Source organism: Mesoplodon densirostris, chromosome 1, assembly GCF_025265405.1.
Source record: "Mesoplodon densirostris isolate mMesDen1 chromosome 1, mMesDen1 primary haplotype, whole genome shotgun sequence".
NCBI classification, from domain to species: domain Eukaryota; kingdom Metazoa; phylum Chordata; class Mammalia; order Artiodactyla; family Ziphiidae; genus Mesoplodon; species Mesoplodon densirostris.
Genome location: NC_082661.1, coordinates 48,235,007 through 48,256,884, shown reverse-complemented (window position 1 = coordinate 48,256,884; position 21,878 = coordinate 48,235,007). Strand labels below are relative to the sequence as shown.

Genomic DNA, 21,878 nt, shown 5'->3' with positions numbered 1-21,878 from the left:
TATTACAAAATCCAGAAAACACACCATTCTAAAACTCATGGTCAAAAAAGAGATAATAATGGAAATTTAAAAATACTTAGAGCAGGATGATAATAAAGATACTGCATATCAAAACCTCTGGGATACAGCAAAAGTGATGCTTTGAGGGAAATTTATACTTACATCAGAAAAGAGGAAAGACTCAAGATTGATGAGCTAAGTGTAACTTTAAAAGTGAGAAAAAAGGACCAAACAATAGACTCAAAGAAAGCAGAAGGAACAGTAAACTCAAAGAAAGTAATAAACATAAAAACAGCTCTCAGTGAAAGAGAAAGCAAAAAACAATAGAGAAGCTAAATAAAGGAAGAGTTGATTCTTTGAAAAGGCTAACAAAATAGACAAGTCTCTGGTAAAACCAATAAAATAAAAAGAGAAGTTCAGAAATAAATAATATTATGAATAAAAAGCTGACATAACTACAATAAAGTAGATGATAAAAGGATAACAAAAACACATCAACCACTTTATGGCAATAAATTTAAAAACAGATTAAAAACAGATTAAAAACAGAAAAATTCTTAGAAAAATATAATTGACTAAAACTGATGTAAGAAGAAATATAATTTCTGGATAGTCTTATAAATCTTAAACCAAAGTGATAATTTAAAGTCTTCCCACTCAGGGGAAAAAAGGGGGGTGTCAAGAACACTAAATTTTATAAGCATGTTCTACCAAACATTCTAAGAAGTGCTCATTTCAGTTGTATACGAAATAAATAAAGGGATATTCCCTCTTCTTCTATATTCCCTTATTTAGTCTCTGAAGCCAGTGTAACTTTAATATCCAAACCAGACTAGGACATACGATAAAGAAAAACTACAGGCCCATTTAACTCATGCATGTATATCCAAAAATCCTAAATGAAATACTAGCAAACAAATTCTAACAGAATATAAAAGAAATAATACACCCATGATCAATTCAGGTTTATCTAAGAATGCAAAGTATTTTAATATTAGAAGATATCTAAATGTCATTTACTCATTAACAGCCTAAAAAATAAAAATAATAGGATCATTCTAATCATTAAAATCACTAAAATACATTCAAAAAATTCAACAGTCATTCATAATTTTAAAAAACTCATAGTAAAATGGAATTAGAAAAGAACTTAGCTTGACAAAGATCTATAAAAACATACAATATACATCATCCTAAATAGGGAAATATTGGAAATGTTTTCTATCCTTTAAAATCAGGGTAAGGGGACTTCCCTGGCAGTCCAGTGGTTAAGAATCCACCTTCCAATGCAGGGGACCCAGGTTCAATCCCTGGTCGGGGAACTGAGATCCCACATGCGTGGGGCAACTAAGCCCATGCACGCTAGAGCCCGCGTGCCACAACTAGAGAGAAGCCCGTGTGCCGCAGCTAAGACCCGACGCAGCCAAAAATAAATAAATAAATAAATATTTTAAAAATAAAACTAAAATAAAATCAGGGTAAGGAGATGATAGGCAGTATTATCACTTCTATTCATCATTTCACTAGAGGTTCTAGCCTGTCCAATAAGAAGGAAAAAAGAAAGGCTTACTCAAGTAAATAAAATTATCATTGTTTGTAGACAATGTGATTGTCTACATAGGAAACCCAAAAGAATCTACAATTAATAGAAATCATAAGAAACGGTCAAGGTAGCTTATATAAAATCAATATATAAAGTCAACTTCATTTTATACAGCAATAGAATCACAATGAGAAATACACGACTTACAATAGAAACTTGCAATAAATTTAACAAAAGACATGCAGAGCCATGCACAGATAATAATAAACTATACTTAAAGACATTGAAGAAGATCTAAATAAAGGAGAGGTATTTCAATATAGTAAATAGGAAGGCGTCAGAAAGATTCAGTTTTCCCCAAATCGATTTCTAGATTCAGTGCAACTCTGGCGAAATTCTCAATGGGTGAACTTCTGTTTCTGATAACGGTAGAGTAGTTTAATTCAGACTACACTTCCTACATAAGACATCTTTAAAAATCTGTCACATATGTTTTTTTAAATCTTCTTGAAAATCAGAAAAGAGCTAACTGGATTAAGATCAGGAAGAGCATAGCACTGGAGATACTTTTTCTCTGGAAATATCTAGTGATATTGAATAGGCAACCTAGAAGATGAGATGCAATTTGGAGTTTACAGAGTTAGGCTTACAAAAATTGGAGCCTAACACCACCAAGGGGGGGAACCCTGGTAATCTACAGTCCTCATTGGGCTAGGATCCAAAAAGCCTGCACCACAGAAATGAGGAAAAAATATAAATAAACCAACCTCCACATGGACTGCAGCCCAGTTTCAGGCCATCTGGATGGCTCAGAAAATCTCAAGTCCTGAAATTGTATTAAGATGATCCTGGGTTGCTGGTGCCACCAGGACCTGGCAAGAAGTGAAAAATAAAGTCATCTATAGAGAAAATAACATCTTTCTTGGCCTCAAATTATTTCTACAAATAATTTTTCTAGTACAATGTCCAGTACACAATAAAAGTAAACCAAGCACTCTAGGAGACAAGACAAAATGACAGAAACTAGCAGAAATAACAACAGAAACAGACACATGGGGTCTCCAGAGAGTGGAATTCCCAAACACAGACTATAAAACAAGTATTTTTACTATGATCAAGAAGATAAAACCAAACTGAAAAACTTGGCAAGAAACTGAACTCTATAAAAAGTGGCACAGCAAATTTGAAAAGGGACCAAACTAAAATTCTTGAATTGAAAAATAAATAACTGAAATAACCAGATTAATGGCTTTGATAGTATTTAAGACACAACTGCAGAAAAATTAGTAAAATGGATTACAGGTAAAAATGAATGAATGAATGAGTCAATCAATCAATCCATGCATACACACATACATACAATCCCAAAAGAAGCATGGAAGAAAGAAAGAGAGAAAAACACAGGAGAGAAGAGACTGTGCGAAGAATACAGCAGGAATACAGTGAGAATACATTGAGAAAGTCTAACATACATTTAACTGGAGTCCCTGGAAAGTGAGAAAATGGGACAGAAGCAATATGTGAAGAGATCATGGCTCAAAATTTTCCGAAAACAGGTGAAGGATTTAAATTCAAAGTTTTAAGAGTCCCAACAAACCCCAGGCAAGATAACTAAAAAGACATCTATGCATACCTTACAAAGGTTTCCAATCCATGCTACACGCCTGACTTGCCTGGGGAGGTTACTTGGCATCTCTGACACTCAGTTTTGTAAATACAAGTTACAACCTATTTCATAGAAACGGTAAAATGATTAAACGAGATAACATGGAAGGTGCTTAGCTTGCCGCCTGACACATCCTTTCTGTAACTAGCTGTAAACGCTGGCTATTGTTGTGATTTATCATTAACACTTGCCATACCAAGTTGAAATTCTGTGTTTACCGGGCTGCGCCACTTACGAGAGCAAGTGGCCTTTTTGCACCCCAGCAGCGGGCACACAGTAGTTCGTGCAGGCATTCAAGAAGGGAGACTCCTCACCCCCAGTCCCTACGCCAGGCACTTGGCAGAGGACTTGGGGTGCAGGGGATCTTCGAGCTCCATGCCCACCCTCCATGGCCCCGCCCACCCACGCACGACTACGCCCATTTCCAAGGGCCTGAAAAGCAGTTGCCTAGCAGTGTGTATTGCCCTGTAGCCCCGGCAGGAGGCCTGGCCATGCCCAGGAACGCGTCGGTCATCATGCCCTAGGGGCCGTACAGCTCAGTTGGCCTGTCAGTGGAGCACCGCACCTACCGCTTGGAGGGCCTGCTAGGTAGGCAGCTGAGCGCCAAAGGGCCACCCAGCTGAGTGCGCCCAGGTGCACCCCAGCCTCTGAGCATCTGTGCAGGCTGTGCCCTCTGCCTAGACTTCCTTCATTCCTCAGACCTAGACCGATTGCTAGTTCCTCTGGAAAGTCAGCCCTAAGCCCCACAGCTGCAGGATGTTTTAGCATCTTCCTCTGGCTTCTGTTGCCTCAATATTAGAGCAGGAAGAAACATACACTGTGAGCCCACTGGGTTCTGGGTAGTAAATGCAAATTACCTGGATAGAAAATATTACATACCCTGCTTTACACATTGGGAAACTGAGAAGCAGGAATATTAAGTGACTTTTCCAAGGTACGTGGCTGAAAAATGGCAGAGAGTCTGTCCCTTGATCACCCATTCGCGCAACAAACCTTCACTGAGCAAGTAATATGTGTTGGACACTCTTCCAGGTACTGGGGACACACTGATGAACATGATACGTGTCCTTGAAGGGACTGCGGCATTGTTGACTGCTAACTGACAGCTGTGCCAAGGCTCTGACACAGGAGCGTAATCATAGTGGGACCTGCCACTGGCCATAATTGGAGGGGAGAGGACAGAGATCTGGAAGGGTTTACTCGCCTGAATTACATCTGAGTTGAGCTTTAAAGAATGAGGAGAAGCTAACCAGGTAAAGGAAGAAAGAGCATTCCGGGTAGGGGGACTAATATCTGCAAATGCTGGAAGCATGAACAAATGACCTATGTATTTGTTGAACTGATGGGAAGATGAGGCTAGAGAGGTGGACAGGGGCCAGATCCTGCAGGGCTGTGTAGTTTTAGGCAGGGGAATGAAACTGTGGCTGCTGTGAGTAGAACAGATTAGAGGGGGCCAAGAATGGAAGCAGGGAGACAAGGGACTGTTGTGGTGGTCCAGGGGAGAGATGATAGTAGCTTGGACCAGGACAGCCTTAAAGGGGTGATGGATTAAAGTAAAAGTAACAGTACTCCCTAAGAGGATGGAGATGGGAGGCGAGGTTCAGGGGGCTGTGCTCCAGATCCAGTCAGTGTCTGGCTAGAAAACCCTAGAGTTCACAAAAACACTGTTTGAACTAATAAAAAAATCAGCACAGTTTAACTATACAAAATCAACACACAGGACTTCCCTGGTGGTGCAGTGGTTAAGAATCCGCCTGCCAATGCAGGGGACACAGGTTTGAGCCCTGGTCCGGGAAGATTCCACATGCCACGGAGCAACTAAGCCCGTGCACGACAACTACTGAGCCTGCGTGCCTAGAGCCCGTGCTCCACAACAAAGAGTAGCCCCGGCTCGCCGCAACTAAAGCCCACGTGCAGCAACGAGGACCCAATGCAGCCCAAAAGTAATTAATTAATTTAAAAATATCAACACACAAAAATCAATTGTAATTCTGTAACTAACAGTCAACCATCTCAAAAGGAAATTAACAATTCCATTTACAATAGCATCTAAAAGAACAAAACACATATGAACAGATCTAACCAAGGAGGTGCAAACCTTATACACTGAAAACTACAAAAATTGCTAAAAGAACTCAAAGAAAACCTAAATAAATGGAAAAATATACCATGTGCATGGATTGAAAGACTTAATATTGTTAAGATGACAATACTTCCCAAAGCAGTATACAGATTCAATGCAATTCCTATCAAAATCTCAATGGTGGTGTTTTTGCAGAAATGGAAAAACTCATCCTAAAATTCATAGGTAATTTCAAGGGACTGAGACTAGCCCAAACAATCTCAAGAAAGAACAAAGTTGGAGGTATCACACTTGCTGATTTCATAACTTGCTCAAAGTTACAGTAATCAAAATAGTGTGGTACCGTCATAAGGATAAGTATATAGACCAATGGAATAGAATCGAGAGTCTAGAAGTAAACCATCACCTTTATAGTCAATTGACTTTTGTCGTGAGAGTCAGGACTATTCAATGCGTAAAGAACATTCTCTTTAACAATTTGTACTGGGGAAAGTGGATATCTACGTGAATATCTTTTGAATGAAGTTAGACCCTTATACCGTATATAAAAACTAACTCGAAATTGATCAGAGGTCTAAATTTAGAAACTAAAAAGCTCTTAGAAGGAAACAGGGGCAATTCTGAATGACCTTAGACTTGGCAAGTATGTCTTGAACACCAAAAACATAGGCAACAAAACAAAAAACAGAACAACTGAAATTCATTACAGTTAAAAACTTTTGTGCATCGAAGGACACTACTAAGAAAGTGAAAAGACAATCTATAGAATGGGAGAAAAGATTTGCAAATCATATATTTGCAGTCAAGACCTCTCATTGTCATTGGGATGCTTAATAGGCATCTCGGACCAATATATCCAAAATATCTAAACCAAACTCCTAATACTCACCAGTCCCTCCTGCATTTTTTCCATCTCGGTTCATAGCAGCGCCATTCTTTCACTTACTCAAGCCAAAAACCTCTCAGGCATCTTTCTCTCCTCTCTTTCCCTCACATTCCCCATCTAGTCTAGGAGCACATTCCGTTGGCTCTATCTTCAAAGTATCCCGACAGAATTCAACCACGCCTTAACCTCCCTGCCACCACCCTCGGCCTCTTTGTCCAAGCCACCGTCAGTCATCTCTTGCCTGGATCACCACCCTGGCCTCCTCACTGAGCCCCCTGCGACCACCTTGTCCCCTGCAGTATGTTCTCAAAGCCAGGTGATGCCATTAAACCTGAGTCAGAGCATGGCCCTTGCCTCCGAGAACATTCTGGTTGCTCCTACAGTGGCCTGCCAGGCTCCTGATGACTTCCCTGACCTCATTTCCCCCTGTTGCTACTTACCCTCTCGGACCAGGGCTCGAACCCATGTCCCCTGCATTGGCAGGTGGATTCTTAACCACTGCGCCACCAGGGAAGTCCCTGGTCTTTTCTCTTTACTCTCTCAGACCTCAGGTCTTTCTCAAAAGTCACCTTCACAGACAGGTCTTCCTTGAGCATCTCCACTGACAATGTTGACACTTCCCTCAGCCTCCCTCTTCCTTATCTCCCTTCCCTCCTCTTTTATTTCTTCCTAGCGCTCATTAGTACCCAACATAACATATATGTCACCTATTTCTCTTGTTATCCTTCTCTCCTACTGGATGAATGCTTCAGGGGCTCAGGGATTCTTGTCTGTTCTGTTCTCTGCTGTGTCCCAGAGTCTGGAACTGTGCCTGGCATATCTGAAGGACTGATAAATACTAGTTAAAATGAACCTGCATGGAGCGAACGCTGGAACCACAGAAGGTGAGACTGTGGAAGAAGCAAGGAAAGTCAGAACCAGGCAGACCACAGGACATGGGCAGTGGTCCCTCTGAGGGCTGCAACGGTAAGAGAGAACCTGGAGGTACAGAAGGCAAGTGAGATGAGGATTTCAAGAAGAAAATAGCTAGTAGGCACCAAACTGTTAGCAGGAGTTATCTCTAGAAAAAGATAAATCCGTGGCTGATGAATGACATAGAGAGTGCTCCCAAAGACCTCTGATGGGAGGGGAAGTTGGCACAGTAACTTTGGGGGGCAACCTGGCAGTGTCTTAAAATTTAACTGTATGCTGTAGAATCCAGCTACTCCATTTCTCAGTTTCATAAATAAAAAAAAACTCGCACATGTACATGGAAACATGCCCATGAAGATTTTCTGCATTCCTTGGTCATCTTGAAAAATTGGAAACAACCAGAAAAAGGAATGACTGGATACACTGAAGTACACCTGTCACATGAAACGCAACACGGCAGATCTGTGTGTACCGATGGGGCTGGATTGCCACAACCATTGTGTTAAAGGAATAAAGCATATTCCTGAATTTTATGTACACTATGAGCTCACTTCCACTGAAAAAGACAAAAGGAGGGGGACGGGAAGAATTATAGGTGATTTTTAAATCTGTGTCCTTTACTTTTCTGTAATTTTTAAGGTTTTTAAGAACTCATCAATCTGCATTACATTTATAATCTGATAAAGTTTTAGAGTTTAAAATATGTTTTTACCAGCACAAGTGTTTTAAGAAGCAAGAAAGGAGATAGGTCAGAGCATGAATCTGCTGGAAGGGTGGGGGAGAACTGGGTGAGCCATTGAATGTGCTAATGGGTCTTCACCTCTGAGGATGCAAGTTCAGGAGAAGGTGGGAAGAGGCTCCAACTGCAGGAGGTAAAGGAGTGGTAGAGATGAGGAAATAAAGAGCTCAGGCAGCTCTTCCCACAGTAGGGGAGGGGAAGGCGTATTTTAAGAGGATCAAGGGGAGAATTTTTATGGTTGAAGGAGACTTGAGTATTGCAAGGTATCAGCAGGTGGTTGATTTTTAAAGTTAGCTTTGTATATCCCTGAATGGTAGTTCATATAATACTGGCAGCCAACATTTACTGAGGGCTGGTGACAAATGCCGGGGTGTTAACAGAAGCAAAGCAGGGAGCATCTGCTCCCCTTTCTCTGTTCAACACTCCCCCCATCATTTTAGACCCAACTAACATCACACCAAGCACAGAGTGGTGCATTTGCAGGCTCTCATTTGTAAAATCTGCCTCTGAGTTCTGTGCATTTCTTTAAAAATCATAGCCCTTTATCATTTCCCGAAACCCTGCTGGCTTTGGAAATATGCCTGATCTCTCCTGAACTTACCATGCCTTAAGCAATCTGAAAAGCTTGTTTCTTTCTTTATTACCCATGAATTATAATAGCTTAGCAAAAATATCCTGACTATGGCCTCAATACTGATGAAATTAAACTAACTAAGGCTCAACAAGAAGTGTTAATTTCCCTCGCCATGGTTGTGCCTTGCCTGCTGTACTTAAGTCTGCCAAATGACCTGCTAAAAAGGAAAAGACTCATAAGCATAGAATCCATCCTTATTTAGCTAAGTTGCTCTGTGTACCATCCTCCTGTCCCTAGCTATGCATTAGCTACACACGTTAATAGTCATTGGCTTTGCATCTGTGCCGAGCAGAGGAGGGGGAGATGCCTGTCTGTTTGCCTTGACTTCCTAACCAGGAACATGTAAATCATTTGCAGGTGGCACACAAGTCCACCAGTACTGAGAAGAGGGAGGTTTTTCCATATCCCTCCAGTTCACCCAGATCCCCCTTGAAGAATGAGATGCCACTTCAAAGAGTCAGGCTTTCTGCGGGTGGCCTTACAGATTCTGGTTGATTTATTCTGGAGTTTAGCCACTGCCTTTGCAAAGACTTTGTTGCATGGAGTATATTTATCTGACCTTTCTTTGAATAGACAACCCATAGCAGCTCATAGGAAAAAAATGGGTCCTCCATGTAGAGAGGTGGCATTTGGATGAGCTGCAGGAATTCTGGTGCTTCTCCGAGTTTGATCCCTTAAGCCTGCACTGGCCGCCCTACAGCTGGGCTCAACACATCCTGGAGTGGTGAGAAGGGGACAGGCATCCTGAGGATGAGTAGATGAAGTAGACTCAGAGGTGGCTTATCGCTTTAATAAGACTCAGATTTACATCACTCGGGGTCCAAAAGAGTCATTGGAGGTGCCCAGTGCCACTAGGAGCTTGTTTATTCAACAAGCTGTATTAACACCAGGCCCGGGGTGGGCGGGGGGGGAGGACGGACTGTGGTCAGTGAAGGAGACACGGGGCTTTGTAAGGCACAGTGAGGACTGACATGCTCTGTTGAGGAGGATTTCTTCCTGTGGGACTTCATTTGCTCAGAGGTTGAGGCATATTCCCATTTTGGGCACTGCCACCACCTCCATAGGGTGGGTTATTCGGTGGATTAAACCCTATTTCTTAGGTAAACCTTGCCACAAAAGAGTGCTGCTGTTCTCATAAAACAAACCCCAAACGTAGATGTTACATGAGGCTTGGTGAGATGTGCTCTGCAGGGAAAGGGCCATAGAAGGCTGTGGGGTACACACCTTCCCGGGTCTCCTTCTACAGAGCCCCCCCTCCCTTACACTGTGGTCACAGGGACCGGCCCCAGGTGGAACCTGCACCCCTTCTCTCCAGAACCCCCAGGATTTAGAGAGCTGGTATTGTGTGCTATCAGAATAGAGGTAGCACCTTGCCCCCAGAGGTGGGGTGTAAGGTGGGCATGGAGAAGCTGTTTTGTTCCTGATTTCTCCCAATCAAATTGAAGTACATGTCCCAGGAGCGTTCAGACAATGCAAAGCCAAGGTCATGGAGGCCAAATTGCCTCCAACCTACCAGCTTGCAGCTTTTCCCTCTCTGGCTATAACTCCCCTCTCCAGAGGGGGCGCTGCTTGGGGAGTATCTGATCCCCAGAAATCTCTGACCACAAGCTTGCCTTCATGCCTCCCTGGACGATTCACTGACCATTCCAAACTGGGTGGACTGCTTCATTTAAACAAGTCACTGGTCCAAACTGAGTGCCTTCCTCTAAAGATGTTTAAGAACAAGACACTTAAATAGGATACAATAACATAAATATGCCAAAGAAAAAGATGCCGGTGCTCTGTAGAGAGAGGTGTTAGCAGTCAGTCACAAGGACAATTAGGGCCACCACTGGGTGCCCAAGGAGCACTATCTTGTTAATGGAGATCCTCGCTGAGCTGCTTTTTGAAGTTCCTTTCCAGAAGTGAAATTAAAATCACGCAATTAAGATGTTCACAGTTGGGGCTGGATGTTCTTGAACTGATTGAAAGATGAAGAAGTGGACATGGCAACATTTTGAAACAGCAATTGTCTCTGTAATTAAATGCAATTAACTGACATAGCTGTTTGCTTTTCTCCACATAGGACTGATTGAAATGCTAAGACTTTAAAAAACATGCCCACCATCTGATTTCTCTTTCCATTCTAACCACAATTCTCACCAACGAATGAAGACTGCCAAAGGTGGTGATTTAGTGAACCAACTCTAACACTGAGGTTATAGGGTGAACATATCAGGAAACGTGGGGAGAAATGTGTTGGAGAAAACAGAGCTCCAGGCTGTTCCATGTACATCATTTCTCCTAAACCCATATAACCTTGCATTTCCACAATAGAGAATAAATCTAACAATTTTCCCATAGCTGATCTTTAGGAAAGGAGCTGTTGAATGTAAGTAATAACCAAAATGCAGATTCCAAAGGGGAGAATAAAAATTTAGTCCATTAGCTTTAAAAAAATTTTTTTTCCTGATTTTTATAGAAAATCTAGAATATGCTAAAATAATTTTTTAAGTTTCTCATAATCTCACCACAGAGGGATAATCACTGGATATTTTATTTTTTCCTAATATATACACATTAATTGCACAGAATACATATTTTTATTGATTGATTTATTGATTTAGGCTGTGCTGGATCTTCACTGCTGTGTGCGGGCTTTCTCTAGCTGCATTGAGCAGGGGCTACTCTTCATTGAAGTGCACGTGCTTCTTATTGCGGTGGCTTCTCTTGTGGTGGAGCACGGGCTTTAGGAGCACAAGCTCAGTAGTTGTGGCGCATGGGCTCTAGAGCGCACTGGCTTTGGTAGTTGTGGTGCACGGGCTTAGTTGCTCCGCCGCGGCATGTGAGATCTTCCCAGACCAGGGATCAAACCCGTGTCCCCTGAATTGGCAGGTGGATTCTTAACCACTGGACCACCAGGGAAGTCCCTGAATACATATTTTAATATATATTATACCTGTACCCTGATTTTTTACTTATATTACAAATATTTTTCTTGCTATTAAAAATTTCTAAACATTTTTGAAATGTCCAAATAAAATCTCATCATATGCATTTGCCACCATTTACTTGACCATCTTCTTATTATTGGGCATGTAAGTTATTCACAGTGTTTTGCTATTATAATAGTACAGAAAGGAATATCTTGTTGCAAAAGTCTGCCTTGTTGCAAAAGTCTGTATTTCTGGTTTTTTCCTTAGGGAGCTTTCTTATAAGTGCAGTTTCCTGGGCCAGAGATTAGAATTATTTTTTAATTCTAATTTTTGTGAGGCATCTGAGGCTTTTGGTATGTACTTCCAAACTGCCCTCCAGAAAGGTGACCAATTTATAGTCCCATCATCAGGGTAAGACTTTACCTAATTCTGTATATCCCCTCCAACACTGAGCATCACCTCGCTAAGAAAGGCTCAAAAACTCTTCCTAGAGAAAGCTCATATTTTCACTGATCATATGGCTCTGGGGCAAATCACAACCAAAACGAAAATTTTTCAGGTCTCTGGCTGTGCTTCCCAGCAAAGGGGAGGGCACATCGGGGCCAGTACCAGGTGGGCACCCACCAGGGATGTTGAGTTACAGCCATGAACGACTGGAGAGCAGACCAGTCGCTGCCATCCATGAAGACACCTGCATATCAGGTTCATCTGTTCCCATGGCACCCACATCCTTCCCCATCTTTTCCAGCTGTGTTGGCTAAAGATGGACACCAGGCCATCCTAGAGAAGATAGAAGACTGGAATGTGGTGGAACTCGTGGTGAATGGAGAAGTTGTCTTCCACTGCAACATCAAAGACTTGGAGTTTGGTAAGCCCTTCCCACCAGCATTTTGCCTTCTCTGGGGCACTTCCATTTCTAGTTGAAGTGGTTGATGTGTCCTGCCCATATTCAAATTGGGTTTCTTTCTGAGTTTTAAATTCTTACTCAAAGCCTCATGCTCTGTGGCACATGAATGAGTGCATCCTAAACCATACACAGTAAAGTGCTTGATGCTCTGGGCTTCTTCCCAGAACGCTGGAAACAGAAGAGGGATGGAAAGAAAATGAAGTTTTAGCTCTAGACGTCAAATGGGACTGTGCAAATTTAGGGAGAATAGGTTGTTTTGCTGTTTTTCATTTTAATAATGTGTGTTTTATTATTATTTACCTTGAAAATGGTTTTTGCTCTGTTTGATTATTCTATCTAGGCTAGCTAAGACAATCAGAGTTAATATGTCGGCAGTGTATGGCATCATCAGCTATGTTCTATGGATTTCTTTGCCTCAGAGAGCTTCTGGCTCAACAGGCTGGCATCATGCATGCCTCACTCTGCTCAGAGTAAAAGCTTTCCCAATCCACTAATACTCTATAAAGGCTGGGACCTTTGGAAATGCTCTCCTAGTGGAAGCCGTATGTTTGTCTTATATGACATGACATTGTATATAAAGCTGGCTAAAAGAAAATTATATCTATTTCCCTAGGAGGCGATGGTAAACTAGACCCACTGTGCAGAGGCCAGGAGAGCTGTACTAAATGCCTACTGATCTCTTCATTGGAACAGGCATCGGAAGTCAGCAGAAGAGCAGGTGCCTCCTGCCATTCTGCAGTTACAAGCAAAAGCGGCCATTCCAGGCCATGGATGCTGGGCTCAGGCAAGGCAACACCCCCTGTCCTTCAGCCTGCACAGCCAGGTTTCTCACCTCGCTGCAAGGAAACGGGGCCTGCAAAGTAATAAAACGACACCATTTGCAGCATCTCTCAATCTCAACCCATAGGGAGAGCCCTCCAATATCAGGTACACATTGAGCTGAAGGAAATAAAATGCAATCTAATAACAAAGCGCCATCCCTTGCTAATAACGCAAAGTTGCCAGAAGCATCAGAGATTCCACTCTATAGCAGTGAAGAGCTAGGAAGAGGTAGAATTAAGGATAAGGCGGGAGGGGGATGGTGGGAGGGAGAATAGTGGGCTTTGAACATCTGAACCAGAAGTTAATGTCAGTATTTGGAAACTTGCCTATTCCTACAGGTTTACTTCTTGCTCCCAATAGAATAATATATAACATTGTAATATATAATTACCTAACGACATATCTTCATTTATTTTCTTTCAAATAAATCTTTATTTATATTCCAGATCACAAGAAAATGATCTACCTTCTTTTGCATTAGCCAATCCAACAGGCTGGTCTGAAGAGGGCCCGAAAGAGGCCGGGACAGAAAGGGAAAGTGGCTCCCTGTCTCACTTGGAGGAAAACACAGCCAGCGGAGTTAAAGAAGGGTTTTAGCTGTGGTCAGTGTCAACCTCAGCCATGTCAAAATGACGTTCATTTTATTTTCAGGATCTTTGCACCAAACTGTAGCATGCATCCTTAGCTGTAGAGTAAAGGAGAGGGGAGAAATGCAGATATTGATCTAATGATGTTAACCGTGACATCATGGTAAGAAGGCATCACAGAAGAAAGCTGGATTCCTTCACAGAAGACTCCGGGCACCATGTTGAAAGAGAAGGGCTTTCAGGGCCTGTGACAGGCAGCGGCTGGCTCTGGGTGCACAGCCTGCAGGGATGCGGGGCCACCCTGCTCCCTGCAGCCTCACTGCACCTGGGGAGCCATCCTTCCCATTGCTCCAGGGAACCTCAAACCCCCCTGCGCCCCAGAACTGCAAAGGCATCTGGTACTCCATGAAACCACTTGGCCAAGTTCTTTCACTCACGTGATGAAATAGGGGATAGAATTTTCATTTTCAGCCCAAGTTCCACTTTATCAGATTTCATTCAGAGATTACGAATCACTTAGGATGCTGGAAATATTTAATCACCTTTGCTGAGAACCTGAGGCTAAAAATAAGTCTTCCCGGTGTTTGGTGTCGGTTTTCACACGTCTTTAGTAATCCTGGATTTAGTCCCTTTTTCTCAAAGATCAGTTTAAGTTATTATTTGTTTTCATATAAACATTTCACTACAAAAGAAGTACATTTTCATTACAGTAAAATGAAAAAATACAGGTAAAGATAAAGTATAAATTTGATAACATTTTGGTTTATTTCAGTTGGGGTTTCTTCCATTTATATCTGAATGTTCATTAAGAGTTAGACATACATAGAAATGGATTTCACCAATTTGGGATCATGCTGTATGTATCCAATTACGTATCTTTTTTTTAAACTTAACCTTTTATGTTGAACCTCTTCCCATGTGACCAAGACATTTGCTGACTGTCTAAGCATTCTATCTTGAACCAGGGAAATTTCTTCCTGCTTGAATGGTGCTTCCTATTTTCATTGCCAAAAGCTTTTCTGCTGGGATATAAAATTGCAGGCTTTCCCATCTGCATTTGGTGCGGTACCTTCAGCTCCTCAGGCTCCAGGACCCCCAATGTTAACCGGTACAAAGGGTCCACCCTGCAGCCACTTTGCCCTCCTCTGACACACCCTCCACCCTGGCCTGTATTTTGTCTCAGAGCAGCGCCCCCATACACCCAACCTGCTCTCCTTTCCCCCATGGCCAGAGCAGAAGGGCTGGTAAGGGGAGGTTGCACACGGTTCTAAGAAAAAATCAAGTGCCGAAAGCTTCTGGGAGATCCTGTGCCCAGGGCGCTGTGCTCCAAGTTAGATCAGAATGAAATGATGTATGAATCAGCACTACTGGAAAAAGCCCCAGGGTTACCTCTGGGCGGTAGGCTTGGAGGGGTGGGTGGGGTGAGTGGAGGGAGGAGGCCTGCAGGACTATCATTTCTTCCTTTTTGTAAATGTTCTCAATGGTGGAATTGATTTTTACTTTGCATATGAGTGTGAGAGAGAGAGAGAGAGAGAGTGTGTGTGTGTGTGTGTGTGTGTGTGTGTCTGGGAGGGGGGTATTTTTCAAATAAACATTTAAAATAAAATCAAGAATTTGGCATAGAGGTCATCTGTCTATGTAACCTAGCTGTTCTCTGTCATTGATTAAGAAGAGCTTTGTCTTTGGAAATGTAATCATTTTTTGGTCTACAGAAATGTGCCCTCATCCTTCTCCTCTGCCTCCCTCTGTCTTATGTCTTCTTAAAAAGATATCTCCCTGCAGAGACACAGGAAACATGGCTTGCTCCCAACTGAAGGCAAAAGTACTCCATGCTTCAACAAACTAGGCATTTGGATGCCTTTTAATGCTTTTAAAGTCCACTTAATTAAATCACATCTAAGTTTTGTAAGACGTCAAATCAATTTCTTCCCTATTGGAATGTGTAAAGAAAGTGTCTTTTCAGAATAAAATTAGAAGCATAGCTGTATCTTAGTTTTTTGACAAAATTTGGAAGCTTTTTTCATCTAGTTTAAAAATTTTTTAAAGAATGGAGATTTTTAGGGGTCACCTTGGGCTTGCTGCCTGGGGCCTTGCTGGCTGTACTTGTTCTCTTGGTGAGTTCACCCTTCACAACCTTGACAAACAAAACTTGTGACAAGGCCATATGTAAGAGAACTGCGTCAAAAATCAGTTTCCAAGGTAAGCTCCTGGGATATTTGAGCAGTGAAAGGATGGGGAGGACCCCAAAGGACTCTGAACACGCTCAAAAGCAAATATACTGGGATTTGACACTCAAATCCCCCCGCGTCAAATATTCACCCCCAGATTGTGCGCTTTGTGGGCACCATGGGGGAGAACAACTCAAGGGACAACATGTGTACACCCTGTGAGTGCCAAGTTTCCAGAAGAAACATGCAGTTGGCCAGATCCAGGTGGAAAACGAGAAAATGCTACCCCAGGTCGCTAGCATAAGGCACAGAGAAATTTTCTTCCCAAGCTGCTCAAACAGTTCATGGGAAAGTGTCTATTTGTGGTTACTGGTACAGTAGTGTGATCAGGGGTTCCAGTCCTGTCTGTGAGCTGATGCTCTGAGACGGGGGTGGAGATCCGAGTTCTCCTCCATGGGGGCCAGAGGTCACCCTCTGTGAGGCCACAGAGTTGGAATGGAGCAGGCTAAGTGGCACTAAGCTGGTAAAAGGAAACAGCAGGACAAAGAACACAGTGACTGCCCCTGGCCCTGGCCCCCGGGGGACACCACAGGGAGAGAGCTATGCTGGCCTTGCGGAGCAGGCGCCCACGCTTCACGGGAGCAACACTGCTGCTGGGCAGGAGGAGGCGGGCCTGGTGGTACCAATCTCCTCAATTTTTGCAGAAGAGCCAGAAATCTGGATTTTTATTTGAAATTCTTGGTTTTAAAGTGTTGGCTCAATTTTTGGAAAAACAGAGTGTGCCAAGCACAAAACAAAACCCACTGCACCCGGCCCATTAGCAGGATGACCATCTGTTCCTGTTCACCTGGGACCCCTTCAGTTTACTCCTTTGGTCTGGATGTAATTGTCCCTGTAAATCACAAGGTCACCCTTCCCATGAGGCCCATAGCCCTCCTGTCTACGATGGTGGTGTGTGTCCACTACTCTGTTCTAGTGAAACCATTTGGTTATGCAAATGAAAAGCAAACACTCTGTTTACTGATCTCTGAAATGAAGACATTTGAGAAGCTGGGCCCCTAAAACTCCTTACTGTTCCCTGTGATCAGGTACGAGGGGGCCCAGTTGTAGGTAGAACTGCACCCCCCAAGTCGTGTCTCCTGATGGCAAATGTTCCTTCTCTAAGCGAGGTGTTGGACAAACCTTGCCTGCATGGTTACAGACCTTTTTGAAAGTGTGTGTTCCTGTTTGAGCGGCTGTTTAGAAGAGGTCAAGAGCTGAGACCTCGAAGAATGGTAAGTGTCAACCCCCTCTTCATGCAGGAATAACAGGTTGGGGAAGCTCAGGCTAGGCTGCATTACTGACACCCTAAATATATAATATTTAAGACCAAAGACTTCTGACTCCAGGGATACACTGATATTGTGATCTCTGTTTGGCAGTTTCTGGGCTCCATTCCCAAGCTCTGAGTCAGCAATGGAACCCAGGGATCTGCATTTTATCATGTGCTTCAGCGATTTCCATCCACATAAGCCCTCAGCACTCTGAGAAGAGTGGTCTTACGGTGGAGTTAGGGCAAGAGCACATCCCTGTAGGAAGGGTGGGATTCCCCTGTGAATGGAATGGAGTTGCCCTCCCTATGTCATCCTGGGCAGGGCAGGCTATCCTCAGATAGGTGAGCTGGGATGCTCCTTCCCTCTGGGCCTCGTGTTCTTGGGCCTGGATTCCAAGGAGCCTAAGAGGGCTTGGACATTGTCCTGGAGCATGAGAGAAGCTGGTCTCCGCAGCGTGGAGGTAGGTTGGAGGTTAGGCCAGAAAGTATCCTGTGGCTGGTACCCCATGAGTGTGACCAACTCTCCCAGAGCCTCCAGCAAGCTCTGGACTTCTGAGCTGTGATGTGGGGACTTAAGGAAGGGATCTATCCTTCCCGGTCTGTGTCTACTCTTGGGCTGGAGAGAAGAGCAAGGGGGAAGGAAGCAGGCCCCCAAGATGGGCACAGCAGCAGCAGAGGCTTTGGAAGGCAGTGGGCCCGGAACCTGCTAGAGGTGACTCCAGGCAATATGGAGGAAAGCCACCCTAAGGGGAGGCCCGGAGAAGGTAGGAGACAACGGGGTTCCCCTCCACCCTCCTGTCCAGACAAAGAGAGTGTGGACTTGTCCTCAGCCACACGGGAGGACACTACTGTACAGACTTGGACTTCTGTTACTAATCTTTCACTTGTACTCATGATCTAAGAAGAGCCAGGCAGCCTTTGGTTTAGGCATATAAAAATTATTTGCCTTTCTATATATATCTGTTTAATAAAAACACACACTTACATGATTAGCTTTTTTACTTTGGATAAAAAACAATGCAAGTGTTCTTACTTGACAAAGTAGGTGCTGATTCTTGAGCAGGGAAAAGGGGGATGGAGAGGGAAGCACATGTCCCTGAGAATGTAACAGAGTTAGGCCATGTTTGACCTGCAGACACCTTCTGTGGATTCTTTTTTTGTTTTTCTTTTTAATTTATTTATTTATTTATTTATGGCTGTGTTAGGTCTTTGTTGCTGCACACAGGCTTTCTGTAGCTGCAGAGAGCGGGGCTACTCTTCGTTGTGGTGTGCGTGGTTCTCATTGCGGTGGCTTCTCTTGTTGTGGAGCACAGGTTCTAGGCGCACGGGCTTCAGTAGTTGTGGCATGAGGGCTCAGTAGCTGTGGCTCGTAGGATCTAGAGTGCAGGCTCAGTAGTTGCGGCACATGAGCTTAGTTGCTCCGCGGCATGTGGGATCTTCCTGGACCAGGGCTCAAACCTGTGTCCCCTGCACTGGCAGGCAGATTCTTAACCTCTGAGCCACAAGGGAAGTCCCCTTCTGTGGATTCTGACACTATGTACTGCCCCTCTCCAGGGGAGCGAGCTCGCGCTTAAGTGAACTGCTGTTACTGATGTGAGTGTTTTGTTTGTTTGTTAATTTTATTTATTTATTTATTTATTTATTTATTTATTGGCTGCATTGGGTCTTTGTTGCTGCATGCGGGCTTTCTCTAGTTGCAGCAACTGGGGGCTTCTCTTCGTCGCAGTGCATGGGCTTCTCATTTCAGTGGCTTCTCTTGTTGTGGAGCACAGGCTCTAGGCATGCGGGCTTCAGTAGTTGTGGCACAGGGGCTCAGTAGTTGTGGTTCACGGGCTCTAGAGTGCAGGCTCAGTAGTTGTGGCACACGGGCTTAGTTGCTCTGTGGCATGTGAGATCTTCCCGGACCAGGGCTCGAACCCATGTCCCCTGTATTGGCAGGCGGATTCTTAACCACTGTGCCACCAGGGAAGCCCCAAGTGTTTTTGAACAGGGAAACCTAGGCTGAGAACCATGCCTATGATTTTTTATGAAGTGCTTCTTTTTTAACTTTTATTTTAAACTTGGAAGTATATTTCTGAACTACTATAACTATTGTGCTACAAGTTGTTCCCCAAATTCATTATGTTTTTTCATGTCTTTTAAGTCCTACCACTGACCTAGACCTTATCCTACACACAGGGCAATCTGGTGTAGGATACCTCAGATAGGAAACCCCAAACTTTTCAGAGTTCCTCAACGCAAAACGTTTCTCTTTTTGCTGCCTTTCTCCTCGTGCTGCTTCCACCTCCTGAAATGTCCCTGCTTTGTTCTCTGGTTGACAAGACCTTGCTCAGTTTTCAGGTTCCCACTCACCTATCGGGCGCTCCTCTAGGCCTTCCCTGCCCCCACCGCACTCCCGCCTACAGCACCAGGTACAGCCCCCAGCACTTCCTACCCTGTGGTATTCCACACGGAGGATGCTGGCTTGCTTCTCTCCCCTCTCCCCCTGTTCCTCTACATGCTGAGCTTATCCAGGAAGAGGCTCTCTACTCTTTGCCCCTGTGCTCTGAATGAGTGGGGTCAAGTTCAGCAGCACATCGAAGGAAAACACAAAATAACAGTGGTTGAAACCAGTTAAAAGGGGGAAGTTGTGGGGCTTCCCCAGTGGCGCAGTGGTTGAGAGTCCGCCAGCCGATGCAGGGGACACGGGGTCGTGCCCCAGTCCGGGAAGATCCCACATGCCGCGGAGTGGCTGGGCCCGTGAGCCATGGCCGCTGAGCCTGCGCGTCTGGAGCCTGTGCTCTGCAACGGGAGAGGCCACAACAGTGAGAGGCCCGCGTCCCGCAAAAAAAAAAAAAAAAAAAAAAAAGTGTTGGGGGAGTTATGATGGTTAATTTCATGTGTCAGCTTGACACGGGATGCCAGATATTGGCTGAAACATTACTCTGGGTGTGTCTATGAGAGTGTTTCTGGATGAAATTAATATTTGAATCATTAGATTGAGTGAACCGGATTGCCCTCCCCACCGTGGATGGGCCTCCTCCAATCGGCGTAGGGCCTGAATGGAACAAAAGGCAGGGGAAGGGAGAATTTGCTGTCTCTGCCCGACCTTCTGAGCCAGGACATCTTCTTCTCCTGCACTCAGACTGGAGCTACACCACTGGCTTTCCTGGGTCTCCAGCCTGCAGACAGTAGATCGTGGGACTTTACAACCTCCATAGTCATGTGATCCAATTCTTTATAATAAATCTCTCTCTCTCTCTCTTGCTATATATATATATATATACACACACATATATATATATATAAACAGATATAGATATAGATAAAGAAATAGATATAGATACAGATATAGATAGACATCTCCTATTGGTTCTGTGTCTCTAGAGAATTCTGACCAGCACAGAAGTGCAGACTGTGGCTGCTCCTCAGTCACCAGAGATCCCGAATCCATCCATCTCACTGATCCACCCATCTTAGCACCAAGCCTCCTAGTCCATGAGGGCTACTGATTTGCAGCCATCAGGCTTGTGTTGCAAGCAGCCAGAAAGAGGAAGGAGCAATAGAAAGGGTTTGCCCTTCTCTTTAAGAAGAATTCTCAGAAGCCCCGTATGATCCTGCATTTACATGGCCAAAAGGGACCAGGAAATGAAGATGTTCAGCCAAGCAGCAACGTGCACTAAAACACCTTATTACTAAAGAAGATGAGGAGTACAGCTAATGTGGGGTGACTAGAAACCTCAGCCACATGCTGGCACAAAGTAAATGCTCACCAGACATCTCCTATATCTATTAAAGGGGTCTCAGTCATCACTGAAGGATTATGGTGCCAGGTCTTGGAACAAGCTGAGTGTTGTAGGTCTGGGAACATTTCTAGGTAGTTCAAAAGCCCCTCTCCTCGTATCTCCTTCCTCCTCCTAAATACTGAGGCAGACTCATCACAAAATACCTACTCTCGGGAATTCCCTGGTGGTCCAGTGGTTAGGACTTGGTGTTTTCACTGCCGGAGCCCCGGGTTAGATCCCTGGTTGGGGAACTAAGATGCCACAAACCGAGCAGCATGACCAAGAAAAGAAAAAAAAATCAACTCTCCCTAAGTTAATCTAGTAATGTAATGTTAGCCCAATTAAAATGCCAACAGGGATTTTTGGAAACAAGAAAAACTGATTCTAAAGCTTACATTGAAATATAAACAAGCGATAGCAGTCAAAAATAGAATAGAAATCTGAAATCGACAAACAGAGAAAGGTAGGGTATGATAAAGTGCTTTTCAAATTAGTAAAAAAGAGTGCTTCCTCTGAAAATGTTGTTAGACAACGGGATAGCCATCTGGAGGAAAGCTGGATTCCCCTAACCTTATCCCAGAATAAATTCCTGATGGATCAAACATTTAGATGTAGTAAATAAAGTCACATACTTGAAAGTTTTTATAAACTTGAAGTGAAGAAGGCCTTTCTAAGTATGACTCAAAACTCAAAGACATAGACAAACAAATGGATAAATTTAACTGAACAAGAATAGAAACGATTTTGTGTTTTAAAAAATGAAAATGACATCAAAATGCAAATGACATTAAAATACAGATAGGGAAAGGTATTTTCAACTCATATCTTTAATCTATACAGAGCTCCCACAAATCACTAAGAAAAAGATTAACAACCCAACAGAAAAAAGGCAAAGGACATGAACAGACAATTCACAGAAAAGGAAATATAGGGCTTCCCT

General features: G+C 43.6%; 1 protein-coding gene across 1 annotated transcript; it reads left to right on the top strand.

The window, feature by feature from the left end:
- The first annotated feature begins 3,700 nt into the window (after positions 1–3,700).
- Positions 3,701–12,961, top strand: C1H10orf53 (chromosome 1 C10orf53 homolog). The gene is given in 4 exon segments (XM_060077653.1): positions 3,701–3,797; positions 12,127–12,246; positions 12,899–12,926; positions 12,928–12,961. Coding segments are annotated over 4 exon segments (279 nt in total).
- The last annotated feature ends 8,917 nt before the right edge of the window (positions 12,962–21,878 follow it).